Source organism: Astatotilapia calliptera, chromosome 16 (assembly GCF_900246225.1).
Source record: "Astatotilapia calliptera chromosome 16, fAstCal1.2, whole genome shotgun sequence".
Taxonomy (NCBI): Eukaryota; Metazoa; Chordata; class Actinopteri; order Cichliformes; family Cichlidae; genus Astatotilapia; species Astatotilapia calliptera.
This window is the reverse complement of record NC_039317.1, coordinates 15,384,629-15,399,254: the sequence shown is the minus strand read 5'-3', so window position 1 is coordinate 15,399,254 and position 14,626 is coordinate 15,384,629. Positions and strand designations below refer to the sequence as shown.

The 14,626-nt window shown below is 41.9% G+C and overlaps 1 protein-coding gene across 3 annotated transcripts in view; it reads right to left on the bottom strand.

Moving 5' to 3' along the window:
* The window catches only part of LOC113007350 (amyloid-beta A4 protein-like), a 16,656-nt gene continuing 2,030 nt past the window's right edge, over positions 1-14,626 (bottom strand). For 2 of the 3 annotated variants that reach the window (XM_026143797.1, XM_026143799.1), the window contains exons 2-18: positions 10,825-10,992; positions 10,607-10,736; positions 10,396-10,508; positions 9,949-10,139; positions 9,649-9,869; positions 9,304-9,471; positions 7,135-7,268; positions 6,637-6,711; positions 5,663-5,821; positions 5,339-5,467; positions 5,139-5,238; positions 3,288-3,355; positions 2,850-2,988; positions 2,696-2,749; positions 911-1,002; positions 675-821; positions 1-597 (exon numbers count right to left, since the gene is read on the bottom strand). In XM_026143797.1, the coding sequence (XP_025999582.1) occupies positions 496-597; positions 675-821; positions 911-1,002; positions 2,696-2,749; positions 2,850-2,988; positions 3,288-3,355; positions 5,139-5,238; positions 5,339-5,467; positions 5,663-5,821; positions 6,637-6,711; positions 7,135-7,268; positions 9,304-9,471; positions 9,649-9,869; positions 9,949-10,139; positions 10,396-10,508; positions 10,607-10,736; positions 10,825-10,992 (2,190 nt within the window). In that variant the 3' untranslated portion in view covers positions 1-495. The remainder of the gene's footprint in view (positions 598-674; positions 822-910; positions 1,003-2,695; positions 2,750-2,849; positions 2,989-3,287; positions 3,356-5,138; positions 5,239-5,338; positions 5,468-5,662; positions 5,822-6,636; positions 6,712-7,134; positions 7,269-9,303; positions 9,472-9,648; positions 9,870-9,948; positions 10,140-10,395; positions 10,509-10,606; positions 10,737-10,824; positions 10,993-14,626) is intronic. The other variant, XM_026143800.1, reaches the window with a different exon arrangement.

The following is a 14,626-nucleotide window of genomic DNA, read 5'->3' as shown; positions in this document are numbered from 1 at the left end:
TTTTTTGAAAAATAAACCTGAAACACTATTCGTGCGACGGGTCGCTCTGAGAGCTCTCGTCGGACCGGTTTGAGGAGCAGTGAGGGAGTAATTGGTAAATTACAAGTTTCGGCTGTGGGTGTCTTACTGCCGTGATGTCGTATAAACAGTCGACGAGGGGTTTTCCAGTACAAATGCTATGAGAACTCCAGGGGCTGACTGAAATGTGTAGGTGTAACAGGATACCTTTGTCTAACCGGGCTGCTGGGTAATGCTTAGCTCTGTACAATCAAGGGATTTAAGGAGGCTTTGTTCCATATCAGTTTTCTTTGGCCCAAACCCCTGACAAAAATGTCTCCTTTCCTTACTTTCAAAGACACAAACCAGGCTATGCAGTCATCCTCGCACCCTTCACCTCCTGAACAGGGCGCTGAAGGTGCTGGGGCTGAGGGCAAAGGAGCTGAATGGAATAGAGCGCAGGCTGACACTGTGGGGGAAATGTTGTTGTGCAGCTTTTTAGTTCTGCATCTGCTCGAAGAATTTGTAGGTGGGATTCTCGTAGCCGTTCTGCTGCATCTTGGCCAGGTGACGCTCCTCTGGCGTCACAGCTGCATCCACCTTTGGACAAGAGGATGAGGAGTTACTAACACGCGAACCGTGTTTGATCTATGAGCACAAACTGGTGAGCCTTTTACCTCGATCACGCCGTGGTGAATTGAAGTGTACTGTTTCTTCCTCAGCATCACCAAGGTAATGACAATGACTGTTGCTATGACCACCCCACCAACCATCAGCCCGATAATGGCGCCTTTATTGGATCCAGCGTCATTAGCGAAAAACACCTGACATTAAAGAAAATAATAATAGTAAGTCAGTCATAAATCCCTGAAGGAGATGATATTTGATGACTGGGTTTGCTGGGTTTTCCTACCAGTTTTTCATGATAAACTTCATATCCAGCACTCTGCCTCTCTTCAGTGTCCATCCGCACTTCTGGCATCTCCTCCGGCTTCAGGGCAGACACTGAAACCACAGAATCAATCACCCAAATTAATCCCAGAAATCGAGCACATGGATTTCTGCATCTCTCCTAAAACAGAGAGAAACAGAAAATCATTTGCACCCACAGCCATCGACCTTTTAATTCTCATCCAAATAGCAGATGAGCTATTTAAGACATATGAATTTCCCTCTGGGATTTAAAAAAAAAAAAAAAAAAGATTCTTATCCTTAGTCTTATAGGAAATGAAGCAGTAGAAAGACATTTAGAGGTGAAATAAAACCCCAAACTGTCTTTTAATACACAAACAGCGGGAGGAGGTGATTTCATTTGACACTGGATTCCTGTAAAGTCCTCAGAGTACGTGGGATTATTTGCCCCCGTATTAATCTATCAAGTAGTTGAACAATTTTTGGTGGATCAAAGGACACTTAAAAGAGTCTCATCGAAACCCAGGAGCCAACCACATCTCAAATGAATCTCGAAACTGGATATAGACCTGCCTTGTAATTTTGAGATGTTTTTATTTGGCATAAGTGTCAACTGCTATTATCCAATTATAATCATTAATCCTTCACCAACAGCAACTGATAGAAAACTTGCGTGTGATTCAAATACAAATCATTTACAGGAAAGGATTACAACAGCTTTGTGCAGATGTTGCAACACTTTGATATGGACATATGCACACCACTTATTAATGTAACATTGTAGAGTATTTCAATCACTTTACTGCCCAGTATCTTGTTTGTGTGTGTTTATAGTGTTATGAGAACATGTGTGCAGTAAGACTGCAAAACCACAATCAGCACCACAGCATGTGAGTCACGGTCTACTCTGTCTCACCCTCTTTATGGGAAATATGAGTTACTACCATAATGTCAGGAGTACAGGGTACCACCTTTTTTAAAATTTCTCAGATATTCTTCTCACCTCATGATCCCACCATCATTAGGTGTGAGTCTCCTGTCACACTGTGGTGCTCCGATTCTTGGTGATGATGTCGCTGCCGTTATGGAGCTCACTTAAGTTTATCTATGAGACACTTCTCTATCAAACACTAAATGGTTTTTTTCCCAAAAGGATCAAAAAGGCTACAACCTAATATTAAAGAAAGCCTGAAAGCTTTAGTGGAATTATAAAGACTCAGGAAACTGTAATAACTTATTGCTGTCTTTCAGCTCTCCAACTAACAGTTTAAAATCACTCATTTAAGGTTAGCTTTTCGCTCCTGATGCTTTTAGACGCCACTCTTCTTCCTCCTCTCATTTCCCTCATCCCTAAACCAATCGTGCCAGAACGCTTCCCCCTCCTTTAGCCTGGTTCTGCCAGAGGTCTCTTCATCATGTGTGTCCTCACAGGGGATTCTCTCTAATATATTAGGCTCTTTTTCATATAGTATAAAGCACCTTATAACAACTGTTGTTGAACTGGTGCTTATTAAATAACAGGAATTGAGTGAAACTGAATATAGCCAGTGTTATATTATGTTCATACTCCCTGAGGTTTCTCTCTTCAGTCTCCTTCTCTCATCTGCTTAAGAGGAGCACAAGTTGCACCTGTGCTGCTGTTTCGACTGACTCTTAGCATGAGGTCTGGCAAGTGCAATGTTAGAAACGACCTGAATTTTGAAACCTGTCCTTAATATGCAGTAAATGTATACGAGTGAGGATGTAAGTATGTACTTGTGTTTCCGTTTGGACTTCACATACATACCAGGCCGTGTGGGGAGTCCTCTGTCTGGAATTGGACGAGCATCGACGGGTTCAACTACAGAAATACAGCGTGTAACAAAAATATTCAATATCAAACCACATTTTTTAAAAGTTAATAAAATTCAATTTATGTCACAAAATGTAGTGTGTGTTACCATGGTTCTCTGTGTTGGGCTGATTGAAGCTCTCAGGGTGAATGAACCCCAGCCCATCCAGGCCAGGGTCCATAGGAGCCGAGCTGTAGGCCTGATCAGGCATCAGAGCGTCGTTGCCATAACTCACCCTGCCATCCATCTGCAAACACAGAGGAATGTTAATCAGGATACGTGGCGTTTGGGTGGCTTTTTATTTATAACCCGATCAAATTATGATGTCTATGTGGAAAAGATCACTAATAAAACCTCATTTAAACAGGCGCAGTATCACAACATCATTTTCTTTGTTAATCGCTTTAATTACACTACTCCCATCACGTCAGTGGTTACAGTGACTTTGTTTTGTCATGTCAGTCTATGTGATTCCAATATTTATGCCAGAATGTCCACGTTCACAAAGAAGACTTTGCATTTGTGAGTTGGTGCAACTTGACTCACCCGACCATCGCTCTGCAGTGAAGAGACTTGCTGAAACAGCTCCGCCTGAACTCGCTGCATTATAATTGCTACAAAGAAAAGGAACAAAATGAGAATGAAGCAGATGGTTAAGTGATGACAAATCCGAGAAAGGAATGTGGCGGTTAGAGGGAAAAACAAATCAAGGCTACACAATAGCCTAAAGTGGTGAAAGTAATCATGGCGGAATGAAACTGCATTATCAGTGTTTTAGTGTCCTGTAATCAGTGGACTTCAAACACATGTTAAAAGCATCGCTTTAATTCACACTACAGGGAGTTAAAGGGTACTGAATAAGTGTGGTTTGGATGGTTGTTGCATAACACAGATTGTATAATCTCAAGTTTTCTATTTAATCAGGACAACATAAGATCTCAGAATCTCTTTTTACATATGCTGCCCAAAGTAGCAGCACATACATAACAACAGTTAAGTACATGCAATTAGAAAATAAACATACATAAAAACAGAGAAACAACCAAAATTTATAAACTTTGTTGTCAATAAAAAATGAATACCTCAGTAAAAGTAACTGGATAATGCTGGAAACAAAGGTAATAATACTCAGGCGAAACATTTGCATCCGAGGAATTTAAAAATTGCCTTAAATTCATGAAGTTAGAGCAGTCCCTCAAGTTTTAGTTGATTCTCACTTATTTCAGGAGGAAATTCCAAATTCCGCATGACCCTTTGGGACAGGTAGAGGGAATGAATCTTGGGACCTTGGGGCCTAAAAGACAAGCTTCCCACACTTTTTTTGATGAACGCAATTACACTTGTTTTCTTAATAACGGCCAAAACTGGTCTGATTCGATATGTAGCCATCTGTAGTGGACTACAACGGTGAAACAGGGGAACTGCAAAAAACCCGATGAAAGATGCAACATTTATTATCTGACTTTTTCCACTCTCTTTTATGAGCTGAGACTCTGTCCGTTGAATATTACTGTCACTGTGGCTGGACTTATGCTTTGCCCTACACTAATGTTGAAAGGCATATTCATATTTCTGCCATTGTCAAATACAGGCTTTTGCAGTTACATATAATCTGTAGGAGTTGGTACACACCTCATGCTGTAACTGGCATATCTACATGAGATCTCCTCTGCTTCACCTTTCTTGGTTAAAACGCAAATCAAAACTAAGCTATCAGTCTTTCGATGAACCATGCTCGCCTTTATTTCTTTTTAATATTACATTCTGTTCAAGCATGGTCCCTTTGACCCATGCCTGAACAGCATGCCTTAGGAACGAATTGAGAAAGACTTTCTCCCAGCAGGTAAACTGCCCCGTCAAACAAACCAAACAAACAAACAACATAAAATATAAGTGAAAAACTTTAGTCATCGGCTTTCACAACAATTAAACAAACATGCTATTATGGTAATGGTAAATGGCAAATGGCCTGTATTTATATAGCGCTTTTACTAGTCCCTAAGGACCCCAAAGCGCTTTACATATCCAGTCATCCACCCATTATTATTATATGCCAAGTAAGACAAGTGCTGACAGGTGGAAGGTTTTTCCCATTCTGAAGGCAACAAAACAGCCATTTAATAGGACTGTCAAAATAATCCCTTTATGTCTGCTGAGCACTTGTACCTCTTGCTGAGTGAGCAATCGCGTTTAGCATGTGAATAAAACAACAAGAATACTTTCATAGATTTCGCAACCTATGACCTAATTTTAATACCAACTGCCTAAAACCAGTGAGGCACTGGAAGCTACAAATGACATTTGGATGAATTCTCAGTAATAGATGTTTCGGGGATTTACTGTGATGAGTGTCCTCAACCTTTGACTTTTAAGAATAAGACATGAATAAACACATACCGACTTGGTTTTGGATCTCATTTGCCACACTTGGCACCTTGTAGAGCAGACCCAACGACTGATTCATCCTCTCATCAATGACACGAAGATGAGTCAACACCTGGAGATGAGAAAAAAACCCACTTTGTGATTGTGTCTATTTTAAAAGCCGTAACTTATTTTTATGATGCTTAAAGACTTTGACTGTTTGATCCAGATACCTGAGGGCGGATCTGAGCAGCCTTCTTGGGATCGACTGTGCGGACATGCTCATAATGCTTCAGCGTGTGCTGCCTGTCCTTTTGCTCTGCGCGGATGTACTTTTTCAGCAGGCTCAAAACTTGACGGGGCTGGTGGTGGCACAGGGTTATGTAATAAGTGGAATTATAACACGTTGGATACGCTTCTTAAACATGTGCGCCTTGCTGATAAACAACCTCAAAAGACTCATTGATCGAAACTGTTTGGCACCAATTTAGAGTATTAAATCAATGTAGCGTTCCTGTTATTAGGATGTTGTTAGGTGTGTGGGGACGTGCACGTACCCGTGGAGGATTGGCCTGCAGGGCGCTTAGGTAATTTTCGAGAGCCCGGCGTCGGCGGCTGTTCAGCAGAGCTTCCACCCGGGCCATGTGGGTTTCCACCAGCTGCTGCCTCTCCCCCGCTGCCTCCTGCTCCAAAGCCTCCACCTTTATCTGGAAGTGCTGCAGATACAGTACTTTTTACACAGTCGGTATATGAACAAATACCCACACTGCATTACGGTAGAAACATGTGTTTGGAAAGAAGAGGTCTGTCTTATTTCCACCATTAAATACAATGATACACTTTCAACCTCAGGCCTGACAGATATATTGGCTAACAAGTATCACAGGCTGATATTGGCCATCATCATTTATTTATCTGAAATGTATTCTACAGGGTTAAAAATACTGACGACCTCCAATGCTACTCCTCAGCCTTCTTGAGTTATCACATTTACAAGATTTTCAGAAGACTTGACATGTGGACCTTGAGGTCAAGTATTTTAGTAGATGCACATATGGTATCAATTTTCAAATTTTACGTTGCCTCATTCTTGAATTGTCTTGTTCATAAACTTGGATGTCCATGCTGCTCGCCCAGCCACCCATCGGGATGACGACAGCACCCCATCGTCCTTTTACTGCTCAAGTGTAAGTTTAACCTCTCGCTGACCCTTTTCAGAATATCAGCTGACACATCGTCAATTACAATTATTAAATCTTATTTTTAGCTCCCCATCGCAAACTCCATGGACATTTAAATCCATTCAATTCATTAGGGTTAATTAAGATATAATAACTCACTTAACTGGCTTTAAATGTAATCTCCCTTATAAATGCACCCGTAACCAAGAAACTCTAAATTCTATTTCTCTTCAACTTTTGCCAAATTTGTCCTGGATAATATAAATCTCAGTTATGTAATGTATATGTATGTAATGTAACTCTTTTTGGCAATTAGACATTTACAGCAGACACTGTGGCCTGATTCCTACCTGGATGACTGCTTTCTTGTCTGCACGAGGCAGATTCTTGGCCTGCCTCTCAGCCTCCTCCCACTCCTTCATAACCTGAAGTGTCAGATTGAAAGAAAAAGCAAGACGTTTAAGCTTCTGTCATGGTCTACATCAGCGGTCCCCAACCCCCGGGCCTCGGACCGGTCCGTGAGTCATTTGGTACCGGGCCGCGAGAGTTGAGGCTCAGGTGTGAAATGTATGGTTTTCAGGGTTTTAATCGGTTTTCAGCGTTATTTTGTTATTGTTTTTATCGTTAACTCGGTTTTCCTGGGTCTTTTTACGTGTGTCATCTTTTTTTTTTTTTTCGGTACCGGTACTAGTTTTATTTTGTTGTATTTATCCGCGACACCTTAAAGGCCGGTCCGTGAAAATATTGTCGGGCATAAACCGGTCCGTGGCGCGAAAAAAGGTTGGAGACCGCTGGTCTACATCACATTGAGAGGAATGCTTACGATAAGAAAACACACAAACACACACCTGGGACATCTTTTCACGGTGTTTGGCTTCCAGGCTTTCTTTGGCCTTCTGGAAGTCTGTGTGTTCGCTGTCGTCACCGGGTGATTCCAGGTAGCGATCCACAGCGTCTGGAGGACTGGGGGCCATTGTTGGTACTGGATGAGAGTACGGGGAGATGGGAATTAAACACAGAGCAGTTGAAAGCAAACTGAGGTGCAGAACAGAGATAGACAGATGTTTAAATGCAGGAAAAACACTGAAATCGGTCAGCTGGAAACCCACAATGCATTCAGTTATAAACAATTCCACTTGTTTGATGAAAGGGTGGGTTAGGGACTTGAGAGATTAGGTACACACAGAAAATTAATGGAAATTCTATGTAAATATTTACATAAGAGATAAGCAGGATTTCAGGGGACAGAAAGTGAAGTGTTTCCCACAGTTTTGTGTGTCTGTTGAATGTGGGACCATGGAGATAAGGACTGCTCAGTCAGGATGAGGGCCGACTGTATCGCTGATGATTTCGCCGTGAGGAAACGGAAACCAGCTTAAAACTTAAAAGAGTGCATTCCCTTTTTCCACACACACCACCAACACACATCTGGTTAAGACACACCGATGGAATCTTCACTACTACAGAGCTGCAGGCACAATTTTTTTTTTCTTTTACAAACACACACTGCAGTGTGAAGCATGCAGACACACACGGGTATAGAAACGCATGCAGACACAAGGTGGCATTCACCGTTGGGTCTTCACACTGTTATGACGGCGGTGCGGGTTAGAAATGATTCAATGAGTGATTAAATGGTTTGGAGGTGAACGACTGTGTCATGGCCACTCTGCACCATGGAAACTCTCCCGTTGGCCAGTAGGATTTAAAAAACTAAACTAAACTAAACAAAAAAAACCAAACAAAAAAAACAAAAACAAAACACTGCTGGCACTGAGTCACGCACTAATAAAACTGCAGTTTATCTTCATTTAATCCCTCGTTTATCATTCTAATTAAGCAGAATTAACCCTGTTTTAGTGATTTGCTTAAACCCACAGTGTCCAGAGGTTTCAGGGAGTAATCAGCCTTTTTAAATAATGAAATTTATTTTTTTCATATTTCATATGTGGGTTTGACTTATAAGGGAGTTCTCATAAAGAGGTATCTGAATTGCAAAGAAGCAGTGAAATCACAGATCTGTGAAGCCTGCTGACACGTTAACAATATTACTTATATAATGTTAAAGTCACTTTTCAATGCAAATTAGTTTGATTTGTAGGATTTCACACATTAAAACTAACTAGGAAAATAGGATTTCCAAAAAAAAAAAAAAAAAAAAAAAAAAATCTACATGCCACGTTATCTGTTGTTAACGCCAGCAAGGATGTATTTCAACATCGAGCTACCACAGGTGAGTACACTATTGTGCAAGCTACACCTGTTAAGAACACAAAAGAATGTTATTGAAAATTATGTAAACATTTGAGCTGCACTCTTAGCCAAAAACCCCACATGTGTTTGTTTAACGCTGTGTTTGAACCGTGTGTGCTACAGTGAAATCTATAACAAAGGCAGCAGCTAAACTCTCTCGAGGCAGGCGTTGCCGATTTGCAACTAACATTCTGATTACCCCACATACATATTTTATGAGTTTTTTTTACTCAGAAGTACCACTGCAGGACTTGGTTGTGCATTAGCAACAAAAGGTTTAATTTGAGCCTGAGAGGGTTAATGTTAGAGTTAGGGGGGGGGTTTCTCTTTTTACCTAAAAAACAAAATGAGCAATATTCCCCAGAGTGTCAGCAGTTATTTGGTACACTGTATGTGTGCCACATTTTCACTTTTGACTTTTGAAAGACTTTTTTTTCTCCGGTAGAACTAACAATGATTTGGTCCTTTTGAACTAGGTTTGCTCACAGCCTTGTAATGTTGTGGCCCTCTTTTTTCTTCTTCTTGTGTCTACTTTTGCTTTCCAATTCAAAAATACAGTTTCTATCTTGATGGAAAAAATGATGAAATGAATGAAACTACAGCCAGTTGTCAGTGCTCTGAAAGGTTAACAGGCCTCAGACGGTAAGGTCAGTGAGAGACAGAAAGAACGAGCGAGCCAGAGAAACAGTCTGTAGCAGCCTGAGGACAGGAATCAGGCTCCTGATGTGGACACTTCAGGTTGTAGCTTCAGTCCCGGGACTTACACGAGCTGCTGCAGACAGCGAGGCAGTACTCCTCCGACTCAAAGTTATTCCTGTTGCCCCCACAGCCCCCAAACAAGAAGGGGGCGCAGCGGCCCGTCTCAGGCATGAAGTACCAACGCTCCAGCATGGCGTGACATGGGCCTGACTCAGCACGAGCCCAACAAACCGCTGAGACATGTACACATAGGCAAATTAAACATGAATGCAAAAGGTGAGGTTTGGAATTTTATGGGAGACAGAAGTAACTCAACATAGCGACACATGATGGAAATCAAACCATGAACAAAAAACAAACAAAAAAACTTAAGGAGAGTGAGAAGAGGGCAGAACTGCTTCATTTCTCACCTCTAACGACCTCTTCAACTGACTCAGTGGTGGTGGTTGTCGTTGTTGTCATGGCGATGTTAGCGTTGGGCTCATCGCCATCTCGGTCATCCGTCATATCGACTTCCTCGTCATCTTCTTCTCCATCCCCGTTGTCATCCCTTTCAAACGTTTCCACCTCTTCGTCCACATCCTCGTCATCCTCCCTGGCGGCCAGCTGTATGTCCGTTGGGCGGGTCATGCTGCGGTCAGAACGGGTGGTTCAGCCTTTGTATCAACAGGCGTGCACAGAAACGAGTCAAAGTCCACCTGTGATCGTACCTGTTATCAGAGTATTCGCTCTCAGCTCCGCCCCACCACACATCGGATTCCTCCCCCTGAAGCTGTGCGCTGTCTGACTCCCGTTCAGCCCAGGCCGGGCAGCACACAAACTCCACCCCTCGAAAACGGTCTATACCACATGGCAGCAGCATCCCATAGTCGTGGAGATTCATGGAGCGGTCTCCGCAGTACTAATTTTAACAGCACACAGCATCCAAAATCAAACACCATAATGTTCAATCGGTTTAATCCTTATGAGAGCTAATTGCGGCAAACCCAGAAACCTGAACTATGGCTTACTGAATATAAACAGCACAGAAAAGGACAAGAATAACTCAGAAGAAAGTGCCAGGGAAGGCTGACAGCACTGAGTCATACAGTGGCGCTACCACAGAAACAGAAGGACAATGAGGGAAGCAAACAGACACAAAAAGCCACCCTCCTCACCTCTTTGGCTACAGTGTGCCAGTACAGGTGGCTCTCGCATTGATCCATACGCTCCTGGTGCAGAAACTTACACTTGTCGGGAACGAGCAGGGCGTCACTCACAAACTCTCCTACTGCAACAGAAATACACCTTTTTGCATGTATTGTACACTTTTAAAGATGCAACCATGCATAAACACACTCAGTAACAAAGGGACTAAAAAAAGCTCACCCAGACAGCGGTGTGGCACCACAATATGTGCATGACTGCGGCATTGCCTGCGGTCCTTCTTGCACCAGTTGGAGATACTGACAGGCTGGTTGGCCTCCACAACATTTGTAATCTGCAGCTCTGGGTACACCTGTGCAAACATGGGAGATTTGAATGTTATTGCTGCAATACTTCATACCTCTCTCTCTCTGCAGTGCTGTTTTACTCGGTTGAAATACCTCCTGGCAGTACTGCAGGATGCCCTCCTTGGTGCCAATGCAGCTCTTGGTACCAGAAGGGTCGGACTCCCATTTGCCGCTCTGCACATTGATGTGCATGTTGAGCTTCCCGCAGAACATGGCCACCTGGGGCTCGGTTAGCAAACCCACCGAGTCATCATCTGGCACCTGGACAGAGAAAAAGTATAAAACAGAACAATAACGAAAACTACCAAACTCCCTAAAGTATAGCTTATCCATAAATATCTCATCATGCAGCTTATACTGTATGTACCAAGTTCCTCTGAAGTCATTCTACTGCATACTTCAAATATAAAGTAGTGAGATTAGTAAGTCATAAAGATGAATGCTTTTAAATTCCTCAACAATACTACTGCCATAGAACAGCACATTTTTTGTTTTCTTAATCTGTCTGTCAAGTCTGGCTTTACTCCATTAGTTAAAGTACAATGGGAGTGTTCAGAAGGGAAAATAAAAGTAATCTACAAGGTATTAAATTCTAGCTACGAAAAAACCCCCCATAAGGTATAAATAATGTCTTTCCATAGAACCGGGTTTGGCAGTCGATTTCATAGGATACTGCTATCAGCATATTTTTCCATCCTTTTTGTTTGGGACACAATTGGTGGAAGTCTCTATGTGTTTTCGCCTTTGTGAGGCCTTGATTTTCTGGCAGATAACACAAAAAAGCTGATGGTGCACACTGACAAAACGCTAGCCTCTGAGCCAACTGTTGCCAATTATTAAATGACTAATTCTGACATTATGATGCGTTTGCCTGTGAATAACAGCACATAATTAGACTCCTGTGAATATGCATGTCATAACCCATTGTTTCTAGTAGCTGTTCTGCCTGGTCTGCATTATGTTACCCAATTACTCACTTATTTATATTTCTAATTACATCTTCTTGGGGCATATCAACTGAGGATGTGTGTGGTTTAATATCTGCTGAAGGGCACATCATTCCACTCATAGCTATTCACCCCATATACTAGGTGGGTGTCTCGCTCCAAATATCTGTAGCATCAATACTAACGCTGGTACTAGTATTGGATCGATACGAGCGCAATAGGATCGATACTTTGTTTCTACCCTCCGAGTTCAGTATACAGCCCACTGAATTGTGTTAAAAAAATATTTTCTTTTGGAAATGTAAGAATAAAGCTCAAATATTAATTTTAAAAAATGTCTGAAACTTTTTGTGTTGACTGTCACATTTACTTTATTCCAGCTTATAGCACGTTTAAACAACAGAAGTTCACCCAAAGCACTTCAGAGAGGGGCAGATGTGCATTCCAGGTCTCACCCCAAAAAAGCAGTCTCAAACTACATGAAAAGCTGAAAGCTGTGAAAATCATGATTTAGTGGTCATCAAAATGTGTTCAAAAACCTTCTTGTGTCCTCTGTAGTTAAACCTAGTTTTTACCAACTAGGTCTAATCTCTAAAGCCAAGCCATACTTACCACATGAGGATCTTGAAAAACATATTCATGCCTTTGTCACATCTAGATTAGACTACTGCAACTCCCTATACACTGGTCTCCAATCTGCCCTTCTACATAGACTGCAACTTTCTCAAAATGCTGCGGCACGCCTCTTAAATGGAACTGGTAGGTTTGAGTCTATTACCCCAATTCTCTTTGACCTACAATGGCTTCCCATTAAATATCGCATTGATTTTAAAATCTTATTGCTTACTTTTAAAATCATAAAAAATATTGCACCTAGCTACCTTACTGATCTTCTCAGCCTCTATATTCCCAGGAGAGCACTGAGATCAACAGGCTTATTGCTCTTGGTGCAACCTAGGTCACAGCTAAAGACCAGAGGTGACCGTGCTTTCGCTCCAGCTGCACCTAACATCTGGAACAATCTACCTCAAGCTATTTGCGTGTCTGATTCGATCCAGACTTTTAAATCTCAATTGAAAACGTTATCTATTTGGTTTAGCCTTCCTGGCTATCTAGAGTACGCTTCTTGTAAGTATACTCTCATGGAACCCCTTTTCTTCTGTTTTGTTGAACAATGTTTTGTATTAATTTTACCTTTGAAGTTTTATTTTGATATCTGCTTACCTTGTATGCTTAATTAATCAATGCTTTCTACCTGCTAGCTTATTTGCATTTGTATTTTGCTACTACCGGTACTTTTACTGGATTTTGTGAAGCACTTTGGTGTACCTCTGATTTTAAATTTGCTATACACATAAAACTGTATTGCATTGTACAATTTGCAGATTGATGATGCTTTAGATCATAAAGCAACCTCTTCTCGGTGAGAAGCCGGGGCTTGGGAGAGCCCGATTGTCCTGCGGAGACGTTTCCCATAAGGCTGGCCAACATGATAGACAATGGGCAGGGCTGTGAGTACTCAGACTGTGTTTACTGAACGCAACATGGATAAGATCTTGGAGAAGCTCATGGCTCTGCAATATGGATAAGATCTTGAGGTGACACTGCAACGGGAATTGAGAGACCTGGTGGCCAGTGATGGACATTAGACCAACTGCAAAATTGGATGCAGTTTGTTCGCACTGACCAAAACAACTACCATCTCACCTCATTCTGCCCCCTGGCACCAGCTGGATGCTCAAGGCAAAAGCTGATAGGAATAACAAAATTCTCCCTTAGATAACAAAACTGTTTTTGTGACTTTCTCCCACCTCCTTCAAGGCCACCCGTGTTGACCAAAGATTGTGGACTTTTGCCTAATCGAGTAAAGGGAGACTTTCTCTCGGCTGAACACGGAGAAAACACACACACACGCATATGGGCTCAAATTGTGGTCATAAATATTTTGTACTTTTAAATCAGGATTTGTATATGTAAAAAGAATTTGTGCGTGCGTAAAAAAGATTTGTTTCAAGTTACAAGTACGAATTTTGACCCTATTTTTCTTCCTTTCATCTGGTTGGTCAATGTCATGTCAATCACAAATTTAACTATCCAATCAGAGAATAGATGGGTTTGTCTGTCAGAGGGGCACTTTTTTGAACTGCAGGTCCTTGAAGGGTAATACAGTTGGAAGCTAGAGGATCTCTATGTAAATATCCGATAGAAGCTAGGTCCCCTAACTTTCAGTAGCTGTTGAAAGGATAAAGTTGTGGTATATCAGTGGTTAGAAATACCATTATTACTTTAGGATGAGTTTAACACAAAGTCAGGGCTGACCCGGCTGCTGAGCTCTGTGGGTTTTTGCAGCAGCTCTACCTGTACTAGATGCACCTGCTCCTTGTCGTTTCTATCTCTGACTCTGACGCTGTTGAAAAGGCTCTGGAGGTCCCTGTATTAAGCACATAAACCTGTGACACAAAACTCGGACCACCACAGACTGTTTTCCTTCGTGGTGATGAAGGAAAACGCTGTGCTGCACTGCTGGCATGTAAAAGGGCATTTATTCCCTTCAAGGACCTGAAGCTCCATAAAGCACCCCTCCAATAGCCAAACCCATCTGTTCTCTGATTGGATAGTTAAATTTGTGATTGACATGACATTGGACAAACAGAAGAAAAATAGGGTCAAAATTCATACTTGTAACTTGCAACTTGAATGCAGTTTCACACATATTTTTTTGGCTAAGCCCACACACAAATCTTTTTTTACGCACACACAAATTCTTTTTACACATACAAATCCTGATTTACAAGTACAAAATATTTCTAACCACAATTTGAGCCCATACACGCACACGTACGCATGTACACTGACACAGACCCACCCCCCGCTTCCCGCCCCCTCCCTTCTCAAACTGATTTCCTGTTGGAGCTCAGTCTGGGGGGAGTTCTCCTCCTTCTGGGTCG